Source organism: Tenrec ecaudatus, chromosome 11, assembly GCF_050624435.1.
Source record: "Tenrec ecaudatus isolate mTenEca1 chromosome 11, mTenEca1.hap1, whole genome shotgun sequence".
NCBI lineage: Eukaryota > Metazoa > Chordata > Mammalia > Afrosoricida > Tenrecidae > Tenrec > Tenrec ecaudatus.
Genome location: NC_134540.1, coordinates 74,464,037 through 74,486,982, shown reverse-complemented (window position 1 = coordinate 74,486,982; position 22,946 = coordinate 74,464,037). Strand labels below are relative to the sequence as shown.

The 22,946-nt window shown below is 52.8% G+C and overlaps 1 protein-coding gene across 6 annotated transcripts in view; it reads right to left on the bottom strand.

Moving 5' to 3' along the window:
* NPAS2 (neuronal PAS domain protein 2) overlaps positions 1-22,946 on the bottom strand; it is a 202,225-nt gene that overhangs the window by 8,709 nt on the left and 170,570 nt on the right. For all 6 annotated transcript variants that reach the window (XM_075563256.1, XM_075563258.1, XM_075563262.1 and 3 more), the window contains 6 exons: positions 21,363-21,510; positions 17,676-17,760; positions 13,504-13,645; positions 12,587-12,696; positions 11,208-11,297; positions 7,645-7,791 (listed from right to left, as the gene is read on the bottom strand). In XM_075563256.1, the coding sequence (XP_075419371.1) occupies positions 7,645-7,791; positions 11,208-11,297; positions 12,587-12,696; positions 13,504-13,645; positions 17,676-17,760; positions 21,363-21,510 (722 nt within the window). The remainder of the gene's footprint in view (positions 1-7,644; positions 7,792-11,207; positions 11,298-12,586; positions 12,697-13,503; positions 13,646-17,675; positions 17,761-21,362; positions 21,511-22,946) is intronic.

Below are 22,946 nucleotides of genomic sequence, written 5' to 3'. Positions count from 1 at the left end.
ATAAGTCTGATATTAGCCCATATGCCCAATACCAATCTAGAGAGTCCTCTTCAGACTCAGGAAGCACACACGAAGACGCCAAACGCAGGGAGATCCCAGGGTGAAAAGTCTTGTGGATCCAGTGGCGTTGTAACCATCTCAGCACTGGCAGGGTCTCCGCGTGGCTCCTCCAGCTCAGGCCACTAGTGTAGCTCCTTGTGTCTTGTTAGCTGCAGTGTCTCCCAGGGAGGGGGCCTGTGTCCCGCCTCCAGCGAGCTATTTTATCTCCTTAGCGCCTCCAGATGAGGGCATCAAGCTGCGACTGGACTGACAGGCTCAACTCCACCCCTTCACGTGTAAGTCTCAAATTGATAACAGATTACATAACTACCACAATATTTATAATAAAAAAGGTGCTTTCTGCTCAGGTGCCACTTTGGACACATAAATCATCTGGCAAGAGGAAAGCTGTCCTCTAAGAATGGCAAGCGATTCCTGCTTGTAATGTGTCCCATACTGCTTCAGCTGCCCCATTGGCCACTGATGTGGACTTTGAAAGGATAGAAGCCTGCTCCATTTGTCTCTGGGTCCCACAGTGTCTGAGAACACCTGGTACTTAATAGGGGTCTGCTGGCTGGCTGGGTGCACTGAGATGGCTGTGGGAGCAGGTGCATTGTTGTGGTGGCAAACCCAGTCCCTCGTCTGCCACAAATCAGGTCTATTTTATCGCACACTGTTATGGAGTCTTTTCAAAACCTCTAAATAGAAAGCTTAGTAACAGTCTGACCTGGTAGAATGAACTCCAAATGCATTATAAGTCAGCATTTTTGTTTGTTCAGGAAGTTGACTGACGTCCAGAACGAGGTTTGTCATCAATCGACATCTCACCGTTCTTGAAATGAGAAAACCACTTGTACACTTGAGTTTTCCCCATAGCGCTGTCCTAGTAAGGTGTGTTCCACATCACAACAGTTTCTAAAATTTCACAGCCACCTTCTGTTCTCTTAAATTGGCCATCACAAAAGATGAGATTTGAGTGAAACTGCCTTTACGAAAAAATTCACTGTGACCAGAGAGAACCTTCCCAGGTGATGCCACTGGGTACACTAACTCAGAGGGTATTGCTCGGTGCTCGCCTAGGGGGATAAATGCACACAGCAGATCTTTTTTTCCCTAATTTTTGCGGGGGTAGGGGGATCCCCTCGTATGTATGTTATCTGCCACCGTCCTTGTAGCTTTCTCTTGAGCAGCCAGCAGAGGGCGCACATGCTTTCAAAAAGAGAGCCAGGAAGCACAGCCTCCTGCTGAGACACAGCCCTCCAGCAGCACAGCTCACAGAAGAACCACGCCTTCCAGACCCTGGAGGTGCCAACACCAGCATCCCTTGAGAACTGCTCTCTCACAACCCATTTTTCCCCCTGTGTTAGTCTGGGTGAACCAGGGAACCAAATCCACGGAAACTCATATGTATAAGAGAGTTTTATATACAGGGTAAGTGTACATTAAGAAAACACCCCAACCCAGTGCTGTCCAAGCACATAAGTCCAACGTTAGCCCATATGTCTGACACCAATCTACAAAGTCCTCCTCCATCTCACAAAACATACACAATGACACCAACTGCAGGAGGAAAGTTGAATCAGTGAATGTGTAAACATCTCAGGGGTGGCAGGGGTTTCCACACGGGTGCTCCAGCACCCAGGGCTGCATCGGGGTAGGTCCATGAAGGTTCTCCTCAGGAATGTCTTGCAGGAAGTGAGCCTTGCCAGCTGAAGCAGGGAACTGGCTAAGGCAGCGGCACCCTGTTCTGACCATCATTAAGCAAGAGCACTGAGACCTAGAAAGGTGAGGCTCACCGAGTCATTTATCTCTCTGCCCTTCAGTTCATCCCACATGTGTTTATCGGCCAGGCTGGCACAATAAACCCTAACTGTCTCATCCCCCTGAAAAAAAGAGTCATGCACAGGAAGCATCATGGCACACTGTCTCAAGTCCCAAGCCCTGGAAGTACAGTGGAGAAGCCCACTCCAGTTCATACACAGGTCCCTGGGTTGAGAATCCCACTCCGATGCCGTGCACAGCCGGTTCTGAGCAATCCACCACCAAGCAGAACACCAGGACTTAAGAACGCAGCTCCGGAAGGTGCCTTCCCTGGGCTCTCGGGTTGCTTTTATAGAAACCATGAGTTATCCGAGAAAACAAAACAAAAAAACGCATTCAGGAAAAGGCTGTGTTTACCTTCTAATTTTCAAGAGCAAACCAATCTCACTTTCACGTTTTCTCCTCTGAACCATTTCTACTTACTTAAAAACAACTTTAGAAAACTTCTGAAGTAAAACTAATTTCCAAACGAGACCAGGTTGATGGTGTCACCAAGCCACGTGTGGCATTACGCAGTTTCAGTAGCTAGCAGTGTTTTGCCGCTGCTTTTTTTTGGACTTTTTTTTTTTTGCGGGGTGGGGTGGGGGCATAAGGGTTGGCTGGAATAATTTATACCTGTTTATTTTATTTATTTATTTTTTTTTCACAAGAGAAAAGCTTATAGTTAGTTCAGGGATCGTTTGCTGGCCCTTAGGAGCATTTTCCAGTCCAGTCTGTTGGGGCACCACGCCCTGGCCCCAAAGTCCACTTTCAGCATTCCCTGGGGACCTTGCCACTCCATTCCCTTGCTGTTCCGCTGCACTCCCCCAGTGGTTTGCCTCGGTGTGGTGGGATCAGGTCAGGTGCAATTCCCACTCTGTGTCTCCGGTGCTGTCCCCTGTATCGCCCTTAGTCACTGATTGCCATCATTTCTCATAGTGGGGCCAGCCATGTCGTTCTCTCTGTGGACTGGCTGCTCTACTCAGGAACATCATCCTCACGGCCTGGTGGGCCAGGCTGTGCTCCACTCTCTCCTCCTGCCCCTTCATCTGCTCCCGTGTGCTTTGATCAGATATGTCCCTCTCCCGGAGCTGCAGAGTCAATGTCGTCCTTTGGAACAAATTTTTTTCAGGGGAGGGTCAGGAATCCACTTAATTTATGGTGCTGGGGCCAGCCTCCCAGACCTCTCCACTGGTTCCCTACTCCACGCCGGGATATTGCATTCACACCTTGCGGCACTGGGTTGAAGTCTGGTCACCTGTTTATTTTTTATACTTGAATTACAACTCCCCACTTAAACATATTATTTTGGTCAGGCATCTTTCTCCTTGGAGCCCCTGGTGGTTTCAAACTGCTGTTTTGCAGGTAGCACCCCGACGATAATCAACACTCCACCTCAACTCAATTCACTGCCATGGGGTCAATGCTGACCCACAGCGACCTTGTGGGACAGAGTAGAACTGCCCCTGTAACTTTTGATGGGAGCAGAAAGCCAAGCCTTTCTCCTGAGGCCACCCAGGGAGGCCTTTGTAAGTCTGAATAACTTGTGTGGCCCCCCAAAAGCAGGCTGCTGTTTTCCGGTTTGGCTTTTTAAGGATCTCCACGTTCTGTGGGAACTTCCACCACAATGGTAAGAAGACCAGAAGAATGAGAATGGGAGGGGCGCCCTGGTCTGGAGGACAGGCAGTCCAAGGGCTCTGTCCCTGCTCTCCTTCTGCACAGAACTCAGGTGCGCCTCGCCATGATGTGTTTGTCACGAGGAGGAAGCAGTATGCCCTATCACAAAGAGTGACAGGTACAAGTCATGGCACGTGTCATTTGAAAGTTGGGAAAGGAAGAAATAGGAAAGTCTAGGGGATCATTGGACAACGGTTGCCATAGTACATGGACAGGGAGCTTCCAGAATGGCTGGTTCAGCAGAGGCCGTGGAACAAGCGAGATCACTGCTGATGTCAGATGTATCTTGGCGCAGAGCACAGAGGCACAGACAGATGTTTACTTGCATTTAATGGACCACACCAAGGGATTCCATGGCGTGGATCATAACAAACTCTGGATAGTCCTGAGAAAAATGGGAATCCCAGAACACACTTCATTGTGCGCATGCAGAACCTGTACCCCAGCGCTGAGGTGTTTACACATTCACTGACTCGGCTTTCCTCTTGCAGTCGGCATCGTTGTATTTGTGAGATGGAGGAGGACTTTGTGGATTGGTGTTGGACATATGGGTTAATGTTGGACTTGGGGGCTTGGGCAGCACTGGGCTGGGATGTTTTCTTGATGCTTAATCTTTATATAAAACTTAATCTTTATATAAAACTCTCTCTTATATATGAGTTTCTGTGGATTTGTTTCTCTAAAGAACCCAGACTAACACATTAAATTATAAAGCAGTACAAATGGCTCAGTGCAACTCACTCCCATGAGACAGTTGTGAGACACTGGCAGTCCTTCAAGTCTTGAGGGCCACTGGATAGTCTCTGTAGAGCAATTCAGGCTATCCAGCACAGGCAGCAAACAGCAAGGCAGGTCACCAACAGTCAGCCAGATGACAGGGTCTGACAGTCCCCAGCTCAAGAGATGTAAGCTCCAATGGTGTGGCGAAGCAGGTCTTGAAGGAACCTCAAATTACAGCAACACACTCCATGGGTTAGGTGTCCCACAGGTCGTGTAGCTTGCAAATTGAACCACAGAACAAGCAAGGCAGCCGCACACTGGTCCGATAATCAAAGAGCAAGAGAAGAGAAAGGCAAGGCTCGTTGAGCCATTTATCTCTTCACCTTTCAATTAACCCCACACGTGTATATTGGCTAGGCTGGCACAATAAACTACCTCATGCGGTGTCTGGCTTCATTTTCTATGTGCGTGTGTTTCAAGTGAGCCCTGGCGGCACACTGGGTTAACCGATGGGTTACTAACTTCAAGGTCAACAGTTCAAACCGAACAGCTGCTCTGAGGGAGGGAAGAAGATGAGGCTCTTTGCTCCCATCAAGATTTACAGCCTTGGAAACCCCAGGGAACAGGTCTACTTCCGCCCTGTCAAGTGGCTATGAGTCGGTATTGACTCGAGGGCCGTGGGTGGGCTCGCTGAATGTAGACACTTTATTCAAGCAGTGGGAATGAAGCATGTTGTGGGCTACTGATCAGGCTCTGGATCGGTGAGCAATCTAAGAGTGGAGAAGAAATCAGGGCAAAGGACATTGGCACCCTGATGGCTCCATTTCTTTGCCTTTTCAATGTGGAGTCTTCTCCCTTGGCCAGTTCCTGGGTGAAGGTGAAAGCAGCCAGGCGAGCACCCAGCCAAGTGATGCTCAGGGTGTGGCTGGCTCTCCACAGGCCTGGGAGGTGGGGTAGGGGGAGGTGGCAGGGCCTGAAGAGCAAGGGCACTGTGTGTCTGGGAAGCTTGCAGAGAATGCCTCCAGAAGGGCAGGCAGAGATGCTGAAAATTGGGGAGGCAGGGATGTCTGAATGAGGCCTCTCTTGAGCCCCAGCAGCACTGCAGCACCAGCACCTCCAGCGCGCTCTGGCCAGGGTGGCTCTGCCGAAAGGGTGCCACCTCAGGGTGTTGGGCGCCCAGTGGAGGAACTATGTGGACAGTGAAGGGGGGCAGGGGAGCTGGGGATATCTCATGGGCTGTCGCTTCTGCATTGTCCTGTCTCCCTGGCAAGAAAGCAAACGCTCCGTTGCTGTCCAGCGGCTCCGTGTAGGCCGTGTGCTCGGTGGGCTTCCAAGGACTGACGTGTTACAAGAGGATCATCAGATGCTTCCTTCTCCCAGCATGCCTCCGGGTAGGATTGAACTACGAACCTTGTGGCTAGTAGTCCAGCACTTAACCAGGACCACCCGGGGGCTCCTGTCTCTTTGAAGGAGCTCATGCACCCACTTCGAGCTCTCTGGGAAGACTCAGGTTTTGGCTAGCATTACTTTTACCAGTTAGAAGCTGTGCCGCCACAACAACATCTCCTGACCCGCCTGGAAGAGGCACCGCCATGGGCCACAGAACTGAACCGTGGCAAAAATAACTGCCCTTGTTCAGAAGACCAACGTATACAGGTTTTCCTCCCGAACGTCTTCCTCGAGAGGACTCGGAGGACAGATAACACCGTGGAGAAAGTACGATGGGAAAGAGATCTCTCTCACACACACACACAGATTATCTAGCTCAGGAGTCCTCGAACTTTTTAAACAGGGGGCCAGTTCACTGTCCCTCAGACCCGTTGGAGGGCCGGACTATAGTTTTAAAAAACTATGAGCAAATTCCTATGCACACTGCACATATCTTATTTTGAAGTAAAAAACAAAATGGGGCAAAAACACCCGGCGGGCTGGATAAATGTCCTCGGCGGGCTGCAAGTGGCGGCGGGCTGTAGTTTGAGGACCCCTAATCTAGCTCATAAGGAAGAATGTGAGACATGCAATTTGAGTGAGCTCCTGAAAAGTCAATGGAATTCTAAGCCCGCTTGGATGAATCTGCAAGCGAAGGAGCCCTATTCCTCTCAGACTGGGTAGAGCCCGGGATGGCAGCCAGGTTCCCCATGCAGGCGTGGCTGCGGGCGTCTCGGCTGTAAGGGCTGAGACAGCTCAGTGAGCCCTGCCAGCTCTGTGTGCCTTCTCAACACACCAGTGATCCCACATGCCCACGGAAGGCCCCGGTGAGGGACGCAGTGAGTGATACATGCAGCCCCACCACGGAGGACAAGCTAGGATGTGGGGGTGGTCTCTGTGGACGCGGTGAGGATAAGTAAGATCCCAGTGGGCCGGCCGCCAGGCCACAGGACTTGCTCATCATCCCAGGGAAAGGCGGGACTGACCTCTCTCGCACGTACAGGACACGAGACAAAAATCAAGATGCTGCAAAGTAAATAAACGTAGAAATTCCTCGCAAAACAAAACAAAAACCCCAGATGAAACTCTCCCAGGGATTCAGAGCAGGGAAGGCTGGGGCAGCAAGGGCAGCTGCTGTTGTCAGAGGAGGCTGGGCCCTCACTGGTGAGAGCCAGTGGGGGGCGAGGGGAGGGAGCTGGCCTCCAGTCCCAGCAGGCTCCGCTCCCCTGTCCTCATGGGCAGTGCCCCAAACAAACACAACCCTTTGCCACCAAGTGGATTCTGACTCCTGGTATCCCACATGGAGATGGACCCTGTGGGGTTTCCTGGCTGCAATCTTTACAGAGGCTGAACGCCAGGCCTTTCTTCTGTGGCACCCCCCACCTTGGATCCCAAGGAAACGAGAGAAGAGAGGCTGCCACCTCTCTCTGAGGAAGGGGCTTGGAGTCCCCCACCAAGCTGGCAGAGCACAGTGTGGGCACCCACTCAGCAGCACAGGTGGGGTGCGGTGGGGGCGAACAAGGAGGTGGCTCAGCTCACACTGCCTGCCCATCAGGGTGAGGATGTCTTGGGAATTTTGCAGTTTGGGGGCCAGAGAGGGACTGGGGGAGCCCTGGTCGCACGTTGGGCTTTGGTCAGCATTTCGAAACCACCAGTTGCTCTGTGGGCGAAAGACAGAGTTTTCTACTCCAGGGAGAGTTAGTCTCAGAAGCTCCCTAGGCATGGCTACCCTGTCCCATGGGGTCCCTATGAGTCTGCTTCCTTCGACCCAATGGCAGGGAGGTAGGTGGTGGGGTTCAGGGGCTTTGTACTTTGTGCACGGCATTTCAACATGCACAGCAAACGAGGCCCTGTCAGGGCAGCCTGGAGGGCTCAGGAGGAATCACGGCCTGCTCTGCACGCAGGGTGGGCACCCATCACTGAGCACGGGGAGCCGGAGCTGCAGGGCGGGAGGGAGGCAGCAGCCGAGCAGGGCGTCACCTGGAGGTTGGTGTCCTGCACCATGCAGAGCTGCTCCTGGATCTTCTGCAGCTCCTCCTGTTGCCACCGGATGTTGGCCTGCAGGATGCGCGTCCGCTGCTCCAGCTGGTCTTTGATGGTCTGAAACATGCTGACCTGCGCTGAGAACTTCAGGGGGGAGGCGGAAAAACAGAACCGGGGGCAAGAGTTAGTTCAGCCCGGCACACAGACCTCCGCTGCCCTTCTCATCAGTCCTGTCTGTGTTCATTTTCCAGTCCCTTTGCTGGACTCCCAGCACCCCTAAGGGACCCTGCTGCTGGTGGGATCCCTGAAGTGGACAGCAGGTGGAGCTGAGGGCCACGTGGCCACTCTCAGGCTACTGTTCATAGCTGCTGGCAATGGGACAATGCCGACTCACAGAGACCACACTGGGTCCCGTAGAGTTTCTTTCTTTCACTTTAATAATTAATTTATTTTAAACAATTTCATCACCATACAAATCACACCTCACACATTTCAGTCACTCAAGCACATTCACAAGAGTTGTGCAACCTACATCCCTGAGGTGAGGTCCAGCCACTACGGCAGGACCAACCCAGTCCAGGGAGACATATGGCAGCCAACTAAATAAACGGAGGGGAGAGAGAAAAAAAAGACATGGGTAGGGGGGAGCAGGAGACGAATCCATCCAAGGGTAGGGCATTGTTTAAATCTCCATAGAAGACACAGAGAGAGACCAGACTTCACCCGGATGTGCCAAGACATGAATACAACATACTGGCATGTACCAGGGAATCAATAGAGAGGTCTGCGGGGCCGGCCCCAATCCCAATTATGTGGACACCCTCTCCCCCTCGCCCCCTCAAAAGAATGCACTTCAGAGGACAGCACTGGGGCTACAGCTTGGGGAGAGGGGCGTGTCGGATTAGAGCACACGGGAGAAACGCAAAGGGATGGAGAGGGAGGAGAGGACATCCTGGCCCACCAAGCCCCAAGGACCACATTCCTGCTTGGAGCAGAAAATGTACAGAAGGACCATAGGGCCAGCCCCACCATGGGACATGGTGTCCCTCACTGAACCATGGCACTGCGGGGTCCACACTGGAGACACAGTGCAGGAATAGTGCCCGGTCTGGCTCCATCACGCTGGGGCGAGGCACTGAGGGCATGCAGCAGAGCAGCAGGGGGAGCAGACTGATGAAACCCCCGGGAACACCAAAAATAGACTTGGGAGACAGAGTGTGGCACCCCACCAGACTCGACTAGAAAACACTCACAAAGGCCACTCACAACAGACCTTGAACTATTTATAGGCTTTTCCATTTTTGTCACTGGCTTTCTTTTTGTTATTGTTATTTTGTGTTTGTTTTTTGCTGTTGTTGTTTTGACTTCCTTGTTGTTTTATTTGGCTTTGCTTGCTTTTTGCCCTTGTTAATGTATCTGCATATCTACCTAGATAAGATGGGTGGGATAAATAATTCAGAGATGAAAAGGAGACCAATGTTTCCGGGGGGAGGGGGGATACAGGAGAAGGGGAGGTCGGAGAAAGGAGGTGGGGAGATCAACCCAGGGACAAGGGAATAACAAGTGAACTAAAATCAATGGAAGGAAGGTCACAGAATGCCTAGTGGGGCTCGATCAAGGGGAATGTAGCAGCGAGGGATTACTAAACCGGAAAGAAGGCCCAATATGATGTGATATGATGTGGGACAATATGATGTGGGACAATATGATGGTGGGACAATATGATGTGGGACAATATGATGTGGGACAATATGATGGTGGGACAATATGATGGTGGGACAATATGATGGTGGGACAATATGATGGTGGGACAATATGATGTGGGACAATATGATGTGGGACAATATGATGTGATATGATGTGGGACAATATGATGTGATATGATGTGGGACAATATGATGTGATATGATGTGGGACAATATGATGGTGGGACAATATGATGGTGGGACAATATGATGGTGGGACAATATGATGTGGGACAATATGATGTGGGACAATATGATGTGGGACAATATGATGTGATATGATGTGGGACAATATGATGTGATATGATGTGGGACAATATGATGTGATATGATGTGGAACAATATGATGTGATATGATGTGGGACAATATGATGTGATATGATGTGGGACAATATGATGTGGGACAATATGATGTGGGACAATATGATGGTGGGAAGTAAAAAGGAAATAGAGGAGAGAACCAGGAGGCAAAGGGCATTTATAGAGGACTAAATACAGGCATGTACATATGTAAATATATATAATGAAAGGGGAATAGAATTATGTACTCATATCTATATGTTAGGAAGGTAGCAGATGGGCATTGGGCCTCCACTCAAGGACTCCCTCAACACAAGAACACTTTGTTCTAACAATCCGGCATTCTGTGATGCTCACCTTCCCAACACTATCACTGAAGACAAATGTGTGCATAAGCAAATGTGGCGAAGAAAGCCGATGGTGCCCGGCTATCAAAAGATATAGTGTCTGGGGTCCTAAAGGCTTAAAGGTAAACAAGTGACCATCTAGCTCAGAAGCAACAAAGCCCACATGGAAGAAGCACACCAGCCTGTGTGATCATGAGCTGTCGATGGGATCAGGTATCAGGCATCTAAGACCCAGAATAAAACCATACCCAAGGAGAATGGGGTGAGGTATGGAGGGGAGACCCAATGACCATCTGTAGACATTTGGACATCCCCTCACAGAGGGGTCACAGGAAAGAGATGAGCCAGTCAGGGTGCTGTATAGCACCGATGAAACATATAACTTTCCGTTAGCTCTTTGGTGCTTCCTTCACCCCACAATCATTACCTCAGTTCTACCTTACAAATTGGATTAGACCAGAACATACACACTGCTACAGATAAGAGCCCGCAACACAGGGAATCCAGGATACATAATCCCCTCAGGGCCAGCAAGGAGAGTAGAGATACCAGGAGGATTAGGGGAGGGTGAGGGGAGAAAGGGGGAATCGATCACAAGGATCAACCTGGACCCCCCCTCCCAGGGGGATAAATAACAGAAAAGTGGGTGAGGGGTGACGGAGGATGATGGAAGATATGGAAAACATAATCTGTAACTTATCAAGGGTTCATGAGGGAGGGCGGGTGGGGGAGGGAGGGGGAAGAAATGGGGAGCTGATATCAGGGGGCCAAGTGAGAAGAGAATGCTTTGAACATGATGATGGCGGCATGTATGCAGATGTGCTTGACACACTGGAGGAACGTACGGATTGTGATGAGAGATGTGAGAGCCCCAATAAAAGTATCAACAACAAAAAAAGGGTTGTGCAACCGTCACTACAATCAATTCCAGGGCTTTCCCTCCTCGTTAGCTCCCTATTTTCCCCCAGCCTCCCCTGCCACGTCCCTTTGAATCTACTGATGCAGCTCTTGTCTCTATAGGTTTACCTAATCCGGGTTCCACATACACTTGGGAGAAGTCACCCCTATCTGGTCCCTGTGAGCGAGCATGGACAGATGTACCCATGAGCTCTAGGGTGGCGCACGCATCGGCCCTGGGGTGGTGCGGTGACCACTTCCCCGGACTCACCTGTGCCATGGGGGCAGGCGCACTCTGCAGCATGGTCTGAGGCAGCAGCTGCCGGGCTAGGTCGCAGGACGACTGGCTGAGTAGAGGGGCCTGGGGCAGAGAGAGAAAGGGTGGTAGGGATGAACACTGCTTCTGGGAGGTGACAGAGATGCGAGCGCCATCTCTCAGGGGTCAGTTTGTCTGGCCTAAAGAGGGAGGCACGTCTGCCCTCGAGGGAGTGCTGAATGTCAGATGTGGGGAAGCCCAGGTGTCTGTCTGGTCCCCAGGGAAACAGATTCATGAACACGAAAAAAGGATTTTCTACGCCAGTGTGTTTGGTGGGATTTGTTGCCCAGCAACGGATCCCTGGAAGAACGTGCATCTGGGACTTCTGACATGAAGCCCAGCTGGTGCTGCGGATGACCAGTTGGGCGGCTAAGTACAATGTTAGCGGTTCAAACTCACCAGCCGCTCCTCAGGAGGAAGTTAAGGCTTTCTACTCCTGTCAAGATTTATCGCTTTGGAAACCCACAGGGGCAGTTCTACCCTGTGCCCTTGGGTGGCTGGGAGCTGGGATCGATTCGATGGCCAAGAGTGAGTGACTGCCCAGGTCATGTGCTGCCTCAGAGGTCGGACCCTGGCACAGCCCAGGGACGATGCTGGGACTGTGGGCCGTGGGGGACATGCTGATGCACGGAGACCCCACGTGACAGAGGGGACCCGATGCACAGGGCTTCCTAGCTTGCACCTTGTGGAGCAGATGGCCTACCTGGCCCATGGAGCTGCTGGGGGTGTTGAATGCCCCACTGTCCACCCCAGGGCTCCTTTCAGAGACACTACCCGATATACAGGGAGAAAACTGACCGGCTGCTCTCAGGTCACTTCTGACTCACGGTGACCGCTGGTGTAGAGAGGAGCATTTTCAGTCAAGATTAAGCATCTCCAACACTGTCACCGGAGTTGAGTTTTACCATTAAAATTCATCTTAATTCTGCACTGTATGCATGTACCCCCATGTTAGTCTTGACATAAAAATCTTTTGCAATTACTCACCAACTAAAGTACTTCTCCTTTCTGATCCGCTGCCCCTGTTTTATTTTAATTTTGAATAGTTTCATGCTACAATTTACGGACTATATAATTCAATGATATAAATAGATCAAAATGAGTTCTTCCATCATCCCCACAGAGTGATTTTAGACCATTTTTCATTATTGTACCCATTATTATTGGCTCCCCATTCCTCTCCAACCTCCATTGCTGGAACGCTAAGAAATTACTAATCTAGTTACTGTCCTGTACGCCTAGATTTTAAGGCAAATTGATCCCTCAAGCAGACGCAGCACTGCGGACCCCTGAAGCGTGCTTGGGCTGAGGGAGACGTGTGGGTGCACACCTACCGGCATGGTGGCTGCCTGGCTGAGCGCTGGCCCCGGTAACTCTTGGGGCAGGGTGGTGGATCTCGGCAGTGCGGTGGTGCTGGCCTCTGCCCTCAGTTTGGTCGGAGTGGCTGTAAGAGAGCAATGCGGAGCCTTCCTGACTCACACAGACCCCCGGCGTTCTCATGAAGGGATGATGCCCTTGGCTGAGGCGCCCATGAACTAAGAGCATGGTGGTGATCTTGGATTCTGCCAGTTCCCAACCTGTCTGCCAGCAGGTAGAAAAAAGACCACAAGCCATTCCCACATTTTACCTCTACCACGTGTGCTAGTCACCTAATCTGGTGTCAGTTTAAGGATTAAGAATGTAGGGTGGAGTCTAGGCTGTCAATCTGGAGCTAGCCAATGAGACTTCTGTGGGCAAGGCCTCCTGAGAATTCTGGGAAATCTGATACTTCCTCCTTGGAGGCGGAAGACACCTCTCCCTCTCTCTGCTACTCCCTGGGAGACATTGCAGAAGGCAAGTCACATGGATACAACCAGACCTCGGAAGCCGGGGAAGCCACAGAGAGACCCCTGCCAGCGCTGAGATGCTAACAATGACACTGGATCCAAAGACTCTCTACCCTGCTTTGTTTCTCTAGTCTACCCGGACTAACAAACCACATGACCCAACCACCCCCCTGAGCAAATACCTAGTCGGAGCAACTAAACAGCAGACCGCTCTGCCACCCAGAAGCATGTCATCATCGCCTATGGCTTTGCTGCCGGCTCCAATAGGACACCAAAGGGTCGTCTGGGGCAGGAAGGCATCGGGGAGGGAAGCTGGCAGTGCCAGCTGGGTGACCAGCATGGATGACCCTGAGCTCCTTGGGGAGACCATTCCCTCGGCCCGATGGGTACCCACCCGCTCCCCCTGCCTGTGGATTCATACTCACAGGCGGGCTCGGATATGGCTGTGTGTGAAGATTTGTGTGAACTTCTTGAGGACGCTGATGGCGAATGGCTGGTGTTAAGGCCGGAGGCACCCACGTCACAGGCATTAAAGGGCGGCGGAGGCTCCAAGCTTGAGCCCTTGTCCTGAAACACACACACACACACACACACACACACACACACACACACACACACACACACACCCGGCGTACGAGTCAGCCTCCAGGTGATGGATGGATTACACAACTCTAACTTACAGCCACCTTGGAAGGAGGTTGACAGAAACGCTGCAGGCTTCTGGAGACCATTCCAAATGCGTTCAGGCAACAAGTACACCCCATGTCTTGGCGAGGCGTAGAGGCCCATCTGCCACGTCATGATTGCTGTCTCACCTTATGTTTCACGTTTCCAGGTTTTTCTAACCGACTTTTGCATTTCACTTTGTCTTAAAGCGATCCCCTCAGCACCCCTGGAAAGAAGGCGCATCAGTGCCCTCTGACCTTGGAAAGGAGCCTGGGGCGTAGTGGTGACAAGCGGGTCTGCGATCTCGAGGTCGGCCGTGTGTAAAAGCACCAGCCGCTCCGTGGGATGGAGGAGGGCCTTTCCCCCCCGTAAAGAGTCACCTTCCCGCCCTGTCCTGTAGGGTCGCGGTGAGCTGGAATCACCCAGGTGGCGGTGAGCTGAGTGTGAGAGGGTCTCCGGTATTGTGCCTGGCAGACGTGAGCCCTGGTGTTGGCCGGTCTTTGGAGTCTCGCCCCAGTGGGGGTGAGCACTGCGTGTGTGCGAATGCACGTGCATGGGCACCCGTGACAGCAGACATGATTGACTTCTGGCTCGCAGGCCTTTGCACCAAACAGACTCCATCGCTGAGCTTTGTTGCGGCAAACGGCATGTTTTGAGACCCCATCAGCGGCACTCAGGGAGTGTGTTCCAGAGGCCCCGGCCGCTTTGGGCCTGTGTGAGACTGGCCAAGACGAGGCTGTCCACCGAGAGAGAACATGCATCTAAAACGCCGGCTGCCTCTGGCAGGGCTGCCCGTCACAGCCAAGCAGGCCTGGGACAATTTACGCAAGTGTCGGGCGAAAGCCCTGAAGTGGAAAACAACATCTGCAACTCAAACGGGTTTATTCCCGGGTGTCCGAGAGCGGTACACGGACGGTCAGGGTGAGTCAGAAATGACGAGAGGGCACACCGAGTGTGCGTGTGTACAACAACTAACAAACAGCTCACGATGGTTTCAACGCACGGTGACCGTCCAGGACAGGGTAGAGCTGCCCCAGAGGGCAGTCACCTTTACCTGCCACAGCTCTCTCCTGAGGAGAGGCCGGCGGGTTCGCTTCACCCTGGCACCACCAGGGCTCCTGCTCTGCAGGCGGTGCCTCTGCGTGGGGTGGGCACCAGGATGATGGGGGTCCCACAGGAGCAGGAAGGCCCATAAAGAGTTTCCCACCATGGGGAGGATTAACACAGGCGATCTCGGGTGTGTCTGCACCTGCCGATTACCAGCTCTCTGACACACTCCGTGATGTGACGGCGCTGGGGAATCAGCAGCGCTGTAAGCAATGGCAGGGCTGCCGTGCCAAGCGTGGGTGATGGGTCACCACAGAGGTACATCCTCCTGCGGCATGCCAGTAGGGGGCTCTGCAGAGACGGCCTACTCTGCGCCTCCTCCCAGCCTGCGCCTCAGCAGAAGCCAAAGTCTGTCCACCGCTGGGCTGAAGAAGGGTGGGAACCATGTGCTCTGCAGCTGCCACCCTCTGGCGAAAGGCTTCAAATGTGAGGAAGTTGGATAGTCTGGGACTTTGCCCATATTTCATCCATCCTACGAGATACTTTTATGTTAGTATTACTTTTAAACTGAGGTTACACAAAGAAGCCCAGGCGGGTCAATAGTTGAGCGCTTGGCTGCTAATGGGCAGATGGGGGTTTGGCCCCACCAGCTGCACTGCGGAAGAAAGATGTGGCCTCTGAGCCTGAAAGGATTTCCAGCCCAGGGAACCTGGGCAGTTCTGCTCTGCCCGATGTGGTCGCCGTGAGTCAGAGTCGACCGAGAGCCATGGGTTTGGCTTTCATCGACGGTTACCCAGACGGGTTCTTTTGAAGTTGCTGCCCTTCTGTTTTGAGTCTCTCAGTCTCTCTCTCTCTCCCCCCCCCCACCCCCCCACCCTTAGGAAAATCAATTTTTTATTGTGGTCAAGATCTACATAACAAAAGGTTTGCTATTTCAACATGTGTTTGAACATGTAAACTCCAGTGACATGAATTCATGTTGGTTGTGCTGTTTAATTGTGACCACAGTCTGTTTTTAATCCCCCCGCGCCCCTCCCTGCCCACCGCCCCACCTGCCGCCGTCATCATGAAAGGAGGCATCACACCCTGCCCACTGCCCTCGAGTCGATCCATCGGATGCACACAATACAACGCTCTAGCATAAAGTAGAACGGCCCTTTGAGGTTCCTGAGACTTTTAGATCTTTACCAGAGCAGACAGCCTCATCTTTTTCCACAAATAGCAGCTTCCTGAACAGTCCCTGAATCCGAGGCCCTCCCCTTTCCCATTTTAACATCTCTGAAATCGGTGGTGCCTCGCACTGATGCTAAGACAGCTTCATTTCACAGATGAATTAGCAGCATCGGTGGTGGACCTTACAAACCTTCCGTGGCATCTCTCACAACAACAACAACAACAACAACAACAAAAGCCAACTCGCTGCCATCGAGTCCCTTCCGACTCATAGCGACCATCCAGGACAGGGTTGAACTGCCTCTGTGGGTTTCCTGCTGCAACCTTCACAGGAGTGCAAAGTCTCGTCTTTCTCCTGTGAGGCGGCTGGCGGTTTTGAACGGCTGACCTTGGGGTTCCCAGTCCAATGCTAAGCAGCACTCTCCTTCTCTGGACCCACCCCTTTCTTTACCCCGAACCCCCTTGCATCTGCATTTTGAGGAGCAGACCACCAGTCTGTGTGCAGGAGAGAGGGGAGGGGCCTGGTCTGACAGGAGCAGGGCTCCCAGGGTGGGAAAGGCAGAGGGGGGAGGCAGGAAACTCCATGGAGTGGACTCCTTGACATGGAGCTGGTTCCAGCATGGCTGCATTCACTCTGTGGCTCAGCCGAGACCCAGACTCAGAAGCAGGGAGTGTTGCGAATGACATGGAAGCCTGGAGGGCCTCTGAGTCACAGAGGCAGGGCACCAGCTACCTGCCAGCTCTGACTCATGATGGCCCGCGTGTGTCAGAGTCTGTGCTCCATTGGGTTTCCAGAGGCTTGTTTTGGGGAAGAAGACCGCCAGGACTCTCTCCTGAGGTGCCCTGGGTGAACCTGAGCCTCCAGCCTTCTAGTGAGCAGGCACGTGTGCTAATCGTGCACACCTCCCAGGGCCCCCAGGAGTGGACCAGTGTCAAACCAAACTCACTGCCACCAGCCCGTTCAATTCACAGTGACTATGGGACAGAGCAAATTGGCCTCGGTGTGTTTCCCAGGCAGTAATTCTTCATGGGAGCAGAGAGCCTCATCTTTCGCCTACAGAGCGGATGGTAGTTTTGAACTGCTGAGCCTGCGGTTAGCAGCCCGATGGATCACTCATGATACCACCAGGGCTCCATCAGGGCGAGGCTCACGCTCCTGTTCACTGCCATCGAGTGGGTTCTGCCTCATATCTCGATCCTATAGGACAGGGTAGAACTGCCCCTGAGGGTTTCCCAGATGGTAACTCTTCACAGGAGTAGAAACCCTCCTCTTTCTCCCACAGAGTGGCTGGTGGGTTTGAACCGCTGACTTTGACATTAGCAGCCCATGTCGTGACCCACTACGCTATCATGGCTCCATAAGGGACAGACAGAAGTGTGACTATCACTTCAGGCCTCTGTGGATGATAGGACCCGGCCCAGCTTTTTATCGGCGGGAGAATGACAAAGTGCACATCTATCAACGTTGTTCCTGTTCAGGATGGAACATGACCAAATTGTGCTTGGCGTCCAGAGGCTGTTTCTAACCCTGGTCTTGGAGGTCTAAACCCTGTGGGGGTGGGGTGCTCTCGGGTGAGTCAGCTAAGCTCTGGGTGTCCCTCTGCGTCCTCGTCGGAGGGGCAAGGATGGTGGCAGCACCCCCTTCGTCCACCAGCTTCAGAGACCCGAGTCCTCGCATGCACAGGGCACGGCCTGGCAGGCAGCAGCGTACCTTTAATGCTGAAGGGTGCACGGCCTCAGATGGGGGGTCTTCCAAAGCCAGCTCCTGCCTCCTTTCCACCCGGACATCGGCATAACTGAAACCAAGAGACCACAGCTGCAGGTGGCTCACACCAGGACGCCACCACCCAAACACACTGGTGCAACCCTCTGGCTCTCAGCTTCGCACCGGACTCCAGATCACGGCACCAGAAACACCGGAGGCAGCCCCTTGTCTGAAAGAGCACACTATCTCGATTTCTAATGTCACATTCCCCTTCCCTTCTTACTGATCCCCTGCCCCCATGCAAACCTCTAAACACAATTGTCTGTAAAAATGTATTCCCAGCTGTAGGGTACGCTTCTGCCTTCACATAATTAGAAGCCTTTCATAAACCTATATATTTACAAATTGTGTGCCTGTCCACTGAAGGGACCTGAGGCCTCCAACGTGCAGACAGCGTGTGAGTGGGCTGGGAGGGCGGAGTGGGTCCTCAGCCCTCCGGAATGCTGGTTACCTTGTTTACCTGTCCAGTTCCTTCCCCATTTCCGCAGAAGGGTGGCTGCCCTAGGATTTAGGAGGTGCAGCATTGAAAGGAAAAGCAGGGCCCAGGGTCTGAAGGTCCAGGTGTTGATAAGATCCAGCCTTCCTGTGGGGGCTGAGGGGGAGGTGAGTGGGGCTGGCACGGCACCAGAAAGTACTGACGGCTGAAGCCAGGAGGGCAAGCTGAGATGGATGGTGATGACCCCAGAGTGTGTGGACTACAAACTTGGAGTGTCCCCTCTCTCCCTGCTTACTGACTCACTGTGCGTGTGTGGTGTTGGTGTTAACGGCCATTAAGTTGGACCCCCGACTCATGACATCTGCACGCCCCACAGAATGGATTCAGAGCTTTCATGAATTTCCACCAGATGGGTTTTCCTAGTCTGTCTCCGTCCTGAAAGCTCTGCTGAAACCTGTTCAGGGTCAAAGTTTTCACAGGCAGGCTGCCTGGGGGAGGTACCCCCATGGCATCAACCCAGGGTCTCCTGCATGAAGGGGGGATCCGACCGCTGGACCGCCACTCCCCTGTGCATAGTGGGTGTACAAAATGTCAAGGTCGAAGATACGGCCCGGCTAATGCTCGTTCTGGCTTATCCTGTCGTGCAGTGAGAGATGGCGTCGATTCTGACTCACAGTGGTCTTGCCCGTCTTCTATGTGAGCCTACCGTCCAAGTGTTTGGTTTGGGGTAGTCTACACTGGGAGCCCTAACTCCATTTTGAGTCTTGACATAACTGCAGCCTCCGCCAAGTTCGGTCCTAAGCCAGCTAGGCCCGAGGCGGAGTGTGTTTGCAGGTACTTTACGGACTCTCCTGGTGTGGCAGCTACATAATGTGGTGTCAGTTTGGGATTGAGAGGACTAAGAGCGAAGGGGTGGAGTCTAGTATGTCAATTGGATCATCACCAATGAGACCTCTGTGTGGGCGTGGCCTTCTCCTGAGAATTCTGGGAGCTCAGAGAGTTCCTCCTTGGAGGCGGGGGACACTTCTAGCTCTGCTCACTCGCTACCTGGGAGACACAGCAGCTGACAAGACACGTGGAACTACACTAGTGCCCTGAGCTGGAGGAGCCATGTGGAGAGCCCTATCAGCGCTGAGATGCTTACAACACCACTGGATCCAAAGACTCTCTACCCACTGGCCTGTGATCTTCCTGCACTCTGCATCATTGCAAGTATTTCGTGAGTCTGAAGAGGACTTTATATATTGATATTGGACATATGGGCTAATATCTGACTTATGGACTTGATCTGGACTGGACTGGGCCATATTCTCAATATTCAACTATTCTTTTATATAAAATTCCTTCTTCTACACATATACATGTTTATGAATTTGTTTCTCTAGTCTACCCGGACTAACACATCTGGTCAGCTCAAAGGAACACTGGTCGTGGCACTGTGGGCCAGGCATTGAAAGACTGTCTGCAAAGTCGGTGATTCAAACCCACCAACTGCTTCCTGGGGGAAAGATGAGGCTGTCTGCTATAAATATTTCTAGTCTCGGAAGATGAGGAGTTCATGTTCTATAATTAGCCATGTGGCTATGAATCCTTCAGCCTCAAACACATCGTCTTTCTCAGACAGATAATTTGTTTTCCACTTGTCTTTGTCATGTTTAAGACTTAATCAAACACACTTGAATTTGAGGTCTACTTTCCCCTCAAGAAAATTACACTTACTGCCATTGAGTTGGTTCCTCCCCGACCCCATCCTGCCCCAGAACACTCTCCACTGCTTAACACTGACTCAAATGTCCTCAAACAAGCCCTGATGGTGCAGATGGAAAATTGGGTTTTTAACTATGAGGTCGATGGTTTGAACCCACTAGCTGCTCCAAGGCAGAATGAGGAGGCTGGCTGCTCTTGTAGAGATTTAGTCGTGGACGCCCTAGGGAGCAGTTCGCATCTAATCAGGTCACTGTGAGTCAGAACAGGAGCCTTGGTAGCCTAATGGCTACAAGTTGGGCCGCTAACCTTAAGGTCAGCAGTTTGAAACCACCACCAGCCACTCCTCCGGAGAAAGAAGAGGCGTCTACCCTCGTAAAGAGTCAGCCTCAGAAACCCACGGGGCAGTTCTACCCTGTCCCACAGGGTTGCTATGAGTCGGCACCCACTCGGAGGCAGTGCGTCGTCACATTGCTATCGGCCAGAATCAGCCAGTGGGGGATGTGGTGCAGAGAAAACCCACAGACCAGCATCTCGGCCTCCTTTACCTCTGAGAGCTGGGACCAGACTGGGGGGCGGGGGGGCATGTGAAAGGTTGGGATGCTGTCTCCGCAGGGTCTCAGTTCACACACCTGGCCAGGGGCTCCCCAGTGTCCCCTGGAAGCCGCCAGGAGGCCCCTTCTGCTGACAGCCTGACTGCGTTGTCAACAATGCTTCCCCCCCCCCTTGAAACATTAAAAATAAAGGGGAGTATGTGTTTGAGTTATTTAGAGGCAGACATTTAATTTTCTTCTCACACATGGTGACAAGCGAAAGCGGGAGGATAGCTCGGAGAGAGAACTGTGTAAGTAGGTCAGTGAGCAGTGACTCGCTAAGTGATATCCTGGTGGCCGGGAGAGTTCTAGGGGCTTCAAAGGGGCCTCTTCAACAGCTCGGAGGAGCTCTCTGCTGGGAGAACAGCCCTGGGGGAGCCCCGACAGGAAGCTGTTAGCTGGAGAGGACAGTCTGAGTCACACTGAAGAAGTCAAGCTTGGGGTGGAGGGTGAGGCGGTGGGCCAAGACAGATCTATGGAAAACGGTGTCTTAGACAATTCCTTTTAACTTGCTGGTTCATGTCTCCCAGTAGGCTCTGGAAGGGGCCCTGGTGACTTAGTGGTCCGGTTTTGGGCTGCGATCTACAAGGCCGGCAGTTCAAAACCATCAGCCACTCCGAGGGAGAAAGACCGGGTGCTCAACTCCAGTACTCGGAAACTCAGTGGCGAGCCCACCCGTGCTAGAGGCCCACTAGGAATAGTCACCAACTCCAAGGAAGTGAGTTGGGTTTTTGAAGCCAGCTTTGGGCAGCTGTGATGGAGACCTGGAAGCGATCATTGGTGCCTCTCCTGGATTGGCACCCAGGGCTCCGGCGTACCTGCCTGTGTGCATGGGCCACACCCTTTGCCTGGTATGCGACCACACCCCGACCCTTGGAAACTGTGCCGCCAGCCCGGTACCTGACCACAGAGTGCGTGCACACGATGAACTCTGGCTTGGAGTTCCACTGGTGGTAGGTGATGTAGTAGTGGGTCTGCAGCCATATCCACTGCTGACCTTTAGTCAGAAACCGGTAGCAGCACGACTTCCCTTTGCCAAATTGCATCACTGCGAGGAGAAAAGAGGCATAGCGGCATCAAGCATGCGTCTGGGCCACCCTGGCCAAAAGTCTCTACTAGAATGCAGCTTGAGTCGCTGCAGCCATCTGCCCCCGCCCCCAGACACACTCGCCGGCTCTGAAGTGAGGACGGAGGAACGACCTACAGACGCACCTGCTCCAATGCCCAAGAGCCTCACAGGAAGGAGCCCAGAGTTTAATTACAAAAAGAGCTCCACATTTTCCCGGGGGGGGGGGTTGTCTTCCTCCTGCAGGTGGAACTGCCGTCGGAGCTGCCGGGAGCTGAGCCCAGAAAAGAGCATCCCGACACCGGAAAGATTGGACCCAGAATAGAGCTGGCAGCCACCAGCCTTTGGACTCATTCTGCGGCTGTCAGTCAGCCGTTCAGAAATAGAGAGGCTGCTACGGATGCCTTCTGGGTCTCCCCCCACCCCGCCCCCCATGCAGGGATGGAAGAGTCCCGGTGGTTATGTCACTTTCTCGGGGGATGTCCAGAACAGAACGGGCCCTACCAACTTATTGCCTGGGCAGGACCGGTGGATGGACCTTGGGGACAGGAAAGTTGGAAAGGAATTGGGTTTCTTACAGTAAGGAGTCCTGGGGTGGCAACAGTTCAGCGCTCAGCTGTTCAGGGCAAGGTCAGTGGTTCAAACCCACCCAGTGGCTGGGGGTAAGGAAGGGGGTGGGGTGGGGGCAGAGAGAAGGACCTGCTCCTGAGCTCCCTTAGAGACCCCAGCCTCTGGGGCAGCTCTCCTCTGTCACCCGGGGTCCCCTCCCAATAGCAGCCTCAGGGCACTGCCATCTTCACGATGCCCAGCCTCTCTTCACGTAGGCCCACAGGCAGGAGAACTCAGATAAGGAAAGGAGTCACGGACGAAGAAGGAGGCACCTTGAGAGGGGAGAGGAACCTCAAGAGCCCAGCAGGGTGGCGGCCCCGGCTACACAGAGCAAGCAAGTCTAGCCTTGACCATGAAAGCCAACACAGCCAGCCCAACCCATGTCCTTCAGACGCTGCAGACGGCAGCAGCTGCCGCCAGGTGGAGTCAACTCATGGCCGTGCCGTGTGCTTGAGAGTAGAACTGGGCTTCCTAGAGCTGGCAGTGGCTGATCTTCAGAAGACCACCAGACTTCTCTCCCACGGGACCGCTAAGGGACAGGGCTTCTCAAATTTAAATGTTCTCACAAATCACCTGGGGATCTTGGTGGAGTGAATAGTCTGTCTCAGGAGGGGTGGGGCTGGGGGGAGAAGGTGGTCTCAAGGTTGGAGATTCTCCATGTCTAACATATGCCCCATGACTCCAGGGCAGCTGGTCCTGGGGGCACTGTCCGAGGAGAATGGGGTCCAATGTTCAAAGATCGGCTTCAAATTCTAAAAGTGGATTTTGATGGCAAATCAAGCCTTCAGTAAGAACACAGTGTAGGCAAG